The following is a 9,341-nucleotide window of genomic DNA, read 5'->3' on the forward strand; positions in this document are numbered from 1 at the left end:
TTCCTAATAAACCCCCTTCCCGATTTTATTTTATGTAGGTGGGCCCCTATCTCCAATCCTAACTCTTCACGTTTCTTATTATGTTAACCCGTAACTAATTTTACGTGGGTGTACCATTACTCTATGAATTAGTATTGGCATTGTCTCATTGTGGACTCTCTAGCTCACAACCATACTCACAACCACGTTAGCAAACAACCAACATTTACGACAGCCGTTTTCTCAGCACAACAAATTTCCACCACAGTCGGTCTACTGCCTTTTTTTGTCGTCACAACGATAATTCAAACAAGGCAACACTTTCATCTCTTGAGATCTCTGGATGCCTCCATTTCTTTTCTCGGTGTGTTTCAGATTATTTCTTTTCTATTCCAATATGTAAAGATCATCGCTCTCTGGAGTGCAAGAACCTTTGACCGTTCTGTCTTCGTTCTTTTGAAGCCCTCCTATGATGTGTCCTTTGCACACGTTGACTTTTTGGGGTAACATCAACTTCTCCGTCCTCGTTCCAACTTGAGTTGGTACCTGAAGTTGACTTTTTGATGGTACCTTGCCTTCCTTGATGCCAAAATCCTTTTTCTCTTCAAAATTGCTTTCACGGAAGGGGTTGCATTCACATTTGACAGTTCTTGCTCCTCGGGCGGGCTAGTAAATTGACCATCCCTGGGGCAATAAAACTTGCTCAGAGAGTCACAAACCTCTCATGCATCCTCGTCGATCTAGGATTATGTTGACGGCACAACGAAGTATACCAGGTTGGAACATTTAATAAGTAATACAAAGTTTGAACATTTTCACCACATGCCGTACATGAAGAACTGTCTCATTACATTTATAAAGTTCAACATTGAAAATAGATTGCATTCTCACATTCAGTGCTCGAAATTCATCAACTCCTTTTCTCTGAGTGAGAATCCTGAATATTGTTCTCACCATAACACTACGTTAACGTTGTAAATAACATATTATAAGGAGATAACATATAAGAACAGGAAAACAGTCAGATGCGCTTTGTAAACCCCGTCAAAACCTAAAACAGGACAGTGTTGTTGAACAGGGATCCTATACCACAATGATATCCCAAAGATTCAGAGCCTCCATAGCTGGCCTACCAAACTTACATACTGCAGTCAATCATCCAGCAAAGAGGCCATACGAGATGACCTGACACTACTACACAAATGAATGCTGGCCTGATGGCTCACCAGCCGGAATTCAGGCTTGAGACTGAAACGGCTCCTACAAGTTAGATTGGGGGCAAAAAAATTCACAAGGCAAAATCAGTGTAGCAAGGTTTCAACTACAACTGAGATCGCCTTTGGTCCTCCTCGCTCGAGTAGTGATAGCGCAAGATTGTGCTCGTGCCAACTTCGAAGCCCCACGGCAATCTTCTTCAGCGTGTCCAGTTTTATGTCCCGTAGCCATGTAGGGACAAACTTTACCACGAGGAATACAAAGCACGATACATACGCCTTCCAGGTGCCTGGGTCACACCCCAGCAGGATGTGCCCATCCAGAACACCAGCAATGAAGTCCATGTGGGTGCCCACCACTCGCGGCCTCCTTGAGAGGAATGACAGTTTCATGACGGGAGAGGTCTTTTCTGAGCCCCAGAGTAGACTCCCACAGAAGAAAAGCATGTTGGCCATGGCATAACCTTGCAGTGTGCTGGCCACTGGTCCAGGGTCTTCCAACATCTGTTCCTGAGCTGATAGCAGCAGCGTCGGCAAGGTCTCCTCATATAGCACCTGGACCAGGAGAGGCCCCCCTGCAACACACAGCAGTCCCGCACCAAGCATGGCAACCTGAGAAGCCATGGATGCAGCACCAGACAGTGGAGGTCGGCCTGATTTTAAATGTGGAGGCCCATTGGAAGACCATCCGTTTGCAAGTTTGTGGGAACAATTAATCACTTGCCTGAGGATCATCTCGCTCACAAAGTAAGTATCATGGAATGTTCGACAAGTTCTCAGGTAGATGAATCCAGGGGCCATGGGAAAATGAAGACCTTGTTGGCCTGTGATCGACTCTCCCATTAAAGCTCCAACTCCACGACTTGCAGTAATATCAGACCCATTGGATGGGGATGAGCGCAGAAAGGATGAGAAGCAACTTTGGATGAGCTGTGCCACCGCATCTTTGTCTCTGCCAAACGGAGACCGAATACATGAGAGGACAATAAAATCATGCCACCTTCGCACTTTCTGTGTCCACAAGGCCCCTATGATGGGCATGCTTGGCCAGGAACTACCCCCTGCACAGTTCTCCAGTGCCTGACCAATGATCCCATGAATGTAGTCAAGACTCCTATCCAACTTAAACGTAATTGTCAAGCCAACAAGTGCAGCCATTGGTAAAGGAAGCATTGGCGGCACACCACCTGTAAGAGTAAAATGTAAATTTTCTATAAAACACATAGAGCAATAAAGATATAGGAGCAAATTTTCTACAACGATGATGCTGAAAACTTGAAGGCTATCAACACATGGTATGGACTAGTGCAACTAAATTGATGCATAAGAATAGGAAGCAGGTTGTACGTGGATAGCAGCTGTGAATCTGAACACCAGCAGATGCAAGGATTTCCTTTACTTCATCTTCAATGGACTGAAGAGCAGCACCAGGGCTGGGCCATTCAGTTCCATTCATAGGAACAGCTTTCCATATTCCTCGTGTAATTTCGGCTGAGAAGTAGCTAACAATTGCAGCAAGAGAAGCTGGTAAGAAGTCCACTAGATCCCTTAAACCTGCAATGCAACGGCACATTAACACATGAATGAGATTAAGACATATCCCCATAGGACTGGAGAATCAATATAATACATTAAATGGAAGCAAGGAGGTTGCTCACTTGTAGTCATGTCTCGGCTGGAAATCCTCCCGTGGGAACAAGCTGTAAGAACAGCTTCAAGAACATAAGGAACTGCTTCTAGGATTTCCCATGCTGGAAGTGTCGGCCTTTGGTAAGAATCATCCGATGTACTTAGAGAGGAACCACTGACACTGCTACTGGAAGCAGATGAAAGATTACCAGATACTACCCCGCTTTTAGTCATTTTTCGGCAAATCATACTCAAAATTTTGTTTGCAACTTGATGGACAGGATTTGTATTGCCAAGTCCAGAAAGAGTAGAGGCTATGCAAGCTTGATTCTGAACGTACCAAGCCCTTAGCTTGGGGAAGGAGTCAATATAAATTGGTTGGGTTGGGACCTCGCCAAACGAGCCCATACTGCTGCCAGAGTTAGTACTAGTAGCAGATGAATTTGGGAACTCAATGCGACTATTGTGCATTAACACCAAATAGTCCAGAGTAAGTTCCAACCTTACTGAGCCTCCGCGTCCAGCAAGACAATACTCTTGAGGGGGTTTGTAAAATTTCCACAACCGGAGAAGACAAAGAAATGCACAAGAGAAGACTGAGTAAACCGATGTTTCATCAAAAATGGTAGACCTGTGGTTAGACGGGGGTGGCATTGACCCAAAAGCTTCACAGAGTGGCATTAAAGCTGCGACAACATCTGGAACCTGTATGACAAAAAGGTTCTTATTATATTGTGAACTAACAAACAGCACAAACTTATAGGCTGCAGACAACATTATTCTAGAGCACATGAAAAGTGAAGTAGTTATCTATCTATTTGATAGAATGCAGCATTATGGGTTATCACAGTGCTGACCGTGAGTAGCGTACCAATATTAAAAGATTTAGTACATAGTGGGGTATGGCCATAACAATATACTCCCTCCGTTCCTAAATATAAGACCTTTTAGAGATTGCACTATAAACTACATACGGATGTACATAGACATATTTTAGAGTATAGATTCACTCATTTTGCTCCGTATGTAGTCTTCTAGTGAAATCCCTAAAAGGTCTTATATTTTGGAACGGAGGGAGTACATGAAACTAATCCAAAGGCACGCAAATTTATGTGGTGCATCTCAAAACCTACAGAGCTACTTCAGCCATCAACTCTTAGAACAGATATGCCAGAAAAGTGGTAAGAGCATGGATTTGCCATCAAAGCATCTTAAAGCTGGGCTGATAGGCATATGAGGTGCCAGCTTTGAATATGACACAGGAACAGGAACCAAGAGACTGCATGCAGACATCAATTATATCCACATGCACTATAAGAATAAACTTGTCTTCTTTTCTGTATCAGCGACAAAATGTGACAATGAGGCATTGTTCAAGCTTTTTGAATTTGCTAAACGATGTAATTAGGCTTTAGCAAATGGAGATGCCAGAACTTTCAAGACAAAGAAAAAAAGAACGTATTGTTATAGTGCGCTCTGGATAGAAGATACAGACTCCGCCACCAATTTTATATGTTAACCATGGATTGTTGCAAGAAGATTACAGCCAGTGCATTGCTTACCATTCCATACAAAGAAAAAATGTGGACGGCATCAACATATGAGACACCAAGTAAGATTGCATTTAAGGTAGACTTCTGACTAAGGTAGTGGCTCATGCTCCCCTGTAATGAAGAATCTGAGGGCAAAGGAGGCGACAATAACTTGACCACCATGCGAACAACATGTTCCTGAAGTAAACATGTAGAATATAAATAAGATGCTTTAAGGGAAAAGTTGCCAGATGGAATTTTCAGACCCATTTCCATGCGCTCACAAGAGTAGCCCCAAAAAACTACTCCCTCCGTCCGGAATTAGATGACGTCATCTAATTCCAGACGGAGGAAGTAACAAAAAGCTTCATCAACAATGTACCAAATTAGAAAATGTGCATTTGAGAATATTTCTACGCTGAAAACATAAACTTGTACTCTTCAGAAATATAGTCTAGCCTTGCTTTTTCTAATACAGCAAAGAAATGTATACTAGAGCTATGAAGTTTGGGACCATTTTCTGGACTATTTGCTTGGACAAGTCAACTCAATATTATTCCGTATGCTGTTGTGGAGATCAACTCGCCAAAAATCACTGAATATTTGAACAAGACCTTAAGGAATTTCGATTAGTTATGAACTTGTAATTTTTCATGGCAAATTGGCAATGTAAGCATGTTGGAAACTCTTAACATTGAATAAAAGTAAATTACCTGAATATTCCAACCACGCACAAGTGATGCACCGCACACAATTTTAGCTGCAGCTGACTTTTCCTGTTCTGAACCATTCAATGCAATGTGGTACAGTTTATCCAGTTCTGCAACACTAAATAGACAAAACAGAACTACAAATCAAAGAACTACCATGAGAAGTATAATGAACTAAGAAACTAACTTAAAAAGATGGAGATTCCTGGTCGAATAATATTCAAGAAATGTGTTTCAACTTCGCTTTGCAGAAAAGATGCAGTACAGAAAGCAAACTGCTTTAAAATACTCAGCGGAGTGAAAAAACTGTTCAATTCAATGCTAGACTGTAAAATTTCTATTTTGGTTCCAGATTTAGCTCCATATACCTTGAAGCAGGAGTGGCAATGAGAGCATTTTTCAGTGGATCAGATAGTGGAGCTCCTTGCATAAAGTTTACCCATGGCGATTCCTGGGGTAAAGCTGTATCCTTCGAATGCCCCGTTAGTACAACATAACCAGGCCACAAGTAAGCATTCGTGTCGATCAAATTCCTCGAAATACAGGCTTCAACTATAAGATGTAGCATGTTTCCAACTGAAAAATGATAGGTTGTAGGGGGGAGGGTTAAAAGCTAAGATAACAAGAGATAGATAATAAAACAGAATACTACCAGGATCCAATAAGCAGTCAGAAGTCAGTTTAGTTTACAAAACATGACCAAATTGCCAACACAAATATAATACTCTACTTAGATTGAAATAATAGAAGAACGTGACATTGTTAAAAGAAGTACGGGGAAAATATGCCTAACAGGCAAAATCACAAATACTCACAAGCAACATTTTTCAGAAATGCCAAGACAGATTACATGTAAACAAAATTTGTCACAGATAGTAACCTCAGTGAATATTATTGAACTGTAACAACCATCAAGTACAATAAGAAAAGGTACTGGTACCAGCTTTCGTCGAAGAGTCACTCTGGCCAATCATGCTAGGGTTGCCACCACCAACCTTATAGTTGGCCCTAAATATTGCAGCTTTTGAAGCCGCAACATTGGCAACATTCACCAATGATGAAGGTGGTACAAGAAGTCCTGAATATTGCACCAAATCCTGAAGAGAAGATACAAGTCCTAGTCTTCGGGGCAGACTTTTGTTTCCTTCAGCTCCACATGCATCAGTTTCTTCCATGAGAATTGCAGCAATTGCTAGTGGAATAAGAGCTAATAGCATGCATAATCTTGTGTCTAGATGAGGAATTGGACCCTCTAGAGGTTCTCTAGCCTAGCAATGACATTAACGTGTGAGGAGGCCACAATAGAAGTGATATGACTTCACCCATGATAATACATCAAAGGAAATGTTTATTACCCGCTGTACAAGACGAAGGGCAGAAATCCAAAGAGCTTTAAAAGTTTCCTGCCAACTTGCCTCATTAATTGCTTGGGCTGTCTTGGACATTTCTGAATTAAGGCAATATGGTATTAGTCAATGAAAATCGTGCCAAACCTAAAATAAAATTGGTAGATCTAAACATTATGATCAAAATTCACACTGTTTGTTACTATATCAAGACGACAGCGCAGCTATGTAAAAAGCTCTTCAGACACTAACACGGATAAAAAGGTGAAATAATTCAAGTCGGTATAAGCTGATCGTCTGGGAGTACCTTTTATAATCTCGATAGCAGATATACCGCCTAGATGCTTCCCATCCATTGCATTCTCCAAGTAAATATCAAATATAATCCAACAGGCAGCTCTCCCAGCTCCTGTAAGTTGGCCCAGCATGGAATTGCTGGATCTCAAGTTACCAAGAATACCAACAAGCCGTTTGTTGTTTGGTTGGTAATCTAGATTGCTCACTCTCCAGATATACATCACCAGATCATCAATTTTATGACTAGTAGGCAATAATCTCTCGAGTGCCATCTTGTGAGCTTCGATCAGTGTCAGCCTCTGGCTCAGAACACTGAATTTGTCAGGCCTAACCTAGAAAATTGTCTAATTAGCACAAACATCCATTTGTAATGTTGATTCGTTATAGCTACACCAAAGAATAAATGGACTGGCAAGTTATTGTTTTAATAGTTGTTAGGCAAGGTGATGTGAATTTAAAATTTTATATATAAGAAAAGTCTTACACTCTTAACAGATAATAATGGAGCATGTTTACAACAACAACAAAGCATTTCAGTCCCAAACAAGTTGGGTAGGCTAGAGTTGCAACCCATAAGATCTTGAAACCTTGTCACAGTTCTGGCACGTGGATAGCTAACTTCCATGCACCCCTGTCCATGGCTAGTTCTTTAGAGCATGTTCACAAATTTATGGAATAGCTAATGGAGCAAAGCTAACATTAGAGTAGTCACTATCTGTGCAAAGTGGAAAAGGAGTCGGAACAACCTACAGAAATGCAGCTTTACCTTGACATCATTACTGTGGTTAATTATAATACTTGTGCCTACTTTCTCTGTTATATTTGATTGTAAAAAAGACCTAATTGTCCCCTTAATCCTTATCCTCACATGGTAACCCAAACTAAGGTACCAGGTGCCAAAATATGATGATTGGCTGCAGACAAAACTGAATGCCCAAGGGTATGAATATCTACAAAGTTGACATGTAAATAAGATTGTTCAAGACGTACATGTTAAGACATATCAAGCGCAGAAATGCTTGAATCTTCTTATCAGCGGCCATCATATGCAACACTTCCAAAGCCATGACGGTGTTATTTCGACGCAACTGTTCACGGTGCTCGTTTTGCTTCAGAGCAGAGACCCCCTTGACATCTAAGTCCATGGGTTGTGCCCCTTCAGTGGGATATACGCCCTCCTGCTCCTGTGCCATTCCAGATGAAATGCCGCAATCCTCCAGCACAGAATCGATCAGTTTTGTGACAAGAATCAACACAAACAGGATGACAACATGCCCAAAGTCCATTCCAGAAACCCCATAGCTTTTGGACAGTTGCAGAGCAGCGTCGATGGATTTCGTTATCCTGGGAGCCAAAGTAACCATGTATGAGCAACTGAGCAGCAACTAGCAAGCAGCATACATACAGATGACTGATAGCAGAAACCTGAACCGGGCCTCCCGTTCAAGCATTGCATAGCTAAGCGCTTACTTGTCACGATTAGGCACGGGCAGGGGAGACAGCGAGGGGGACGTGATGTTGCCCTTCAGCAGCTCCAGGTACAGACGGTACGCCTCCGGCTGCGCCCGCCGCTGCGGCAGCACCCTGCAAAACCACCGGAAGAGAGTTCACCCTCACGCGTCCTTGAAAACGGCAGGAGAGAAACGGGCTGGCGGGCGCGGACCTGGCGGTGAGGAGCGCGAGGACGTGGAGCGGGCAGAGGAGGCGGGACGACATGGCCTGGTCGAGCAGCTTCCAGAGCGAGGGCGAGTTGTGCGCGAAGCAGAGGTTGGAGACGAGGATCCCGGCGAGGTCCGCGCTGGGGAGCCCCGCCCCGGGCTCCCCGGCGACGAGGCGGGCCACCTCCACCGCCCGCAGCAGCGGCGGGTCCCCGCGCGCCTCCGACGCCTTGACCGCCGCCATCACCCTCCGCTCCAGCAGCAGCTCGCCCCCGGCCCCTGAGGCGGGCGCGAGGGCCGGCGCCTCCGCCGCCCCCATTCGCTCGCGGGCGACGTCGCCGAGGGTTTGGGTTTGGGATTTCGCGTCTCGATTTCGCCTCCCCTCCCCCCCTCTCCCCCTCTCTCTCCTCGTGAGTAGTCTTTGGATGGATCCTTGGGAGCGGGGGGCGAGAGAAGGTGGTTTATGAGGAGGGGGACAGGACCGGGGAGATCTGGGCCGTCGGATCGTTTTGGTTTGGGATTGGGCCGTCGGATCTCCGCCGCGTCGCCCTCGGTCGCAGTCGTGCCGTGCGAGACGGGATTGACTTTCCAACGGAATGACGTGTGCGCGAGCGGCTGGGAATTCTTTCTCGGGCCCATGCGACGAGACGAATTGCCCATTGTGTCTTCTTGTTTTTTTTGGGTTCATTGTGTCTTCTTTTTATGGTAAAAGAAAAATGACCCGAATTCTGATAAGAAGAAGAAAAATTAGGGGTAAACGTCCATGGCGTCAAGTGTCGGCACACGGCCTGACCGTTATGGAGTGGTAACTGTACCAGGTGTATGCTAAAAGGTCGACCGTCATGGTGCTCCATTTGCTTCTTGCTTTGCGTCCACCTCTTGATTTTTCCTTTTCGGAAAAGTGTTCACAAATAATGGCGTCGTAGTAACGAACCAATCTGTGATTGGATGGTTGAAAGGATAATGATGACTCAGT

General features: G+C 44.1%; 1 protein-coding gene across 1 annotated transcript; it reads right to left on the reverse strand.

Moving 5' to 3' along the window:
- Window positions 1-807: 807 nt before the first annotated feature.
- Window positions 808-8,794, reverse strand: LOC123424696 (mediator of RNA polymerase II transcription subunit 33A-like). Its single transcript, XM_045108362.1, has 12 exons — window positions 8,371-8,794; window positions 8,178-8,291; window positions 7,698-8,051; window positions 6,718-7,034; window positions 6,420-6,511; window positions 6,005-6,332; window positions 5,433-5,640; window positions 5,068-5,182; window positions 4,385-4,552; window positions 2,852-3,527; window positions 2,541-2,747; window positions 808-2,380 (listed from the first exon to the last, which is right to left on the reverse strand). The coding sequence occupies exons 1-12, from the start codon at window positions 8,682-8,684 to the stop codon at window positions 1,281-1,283; spliced, it is 3,993 nt and encodes a 1,330-aa protein (XP_044964297.1). The 5' UTR covers window positions 8,685-8,794; the 3' UTR covers window positions 808-1,280.
- Between the last annotated feature and the right edge of the window lie 547 nt (window positions 8,795-9,341).

Source organism: Hordeum vulgare, chromosome 2H, assembly GCF_904849725.1.
Source record: "Hordeum vulgare subsp. vulgare chromosome 2H, MorexV3_pseudomolecules_assembly, whole genome shotgun sequence".
Lineage (NCBI taxonomy): Eukaryota > Viridiplantae > Streptophyta > Magnoliopsida > Poales > Poaceae > Hordeum > Hordeum vulgare.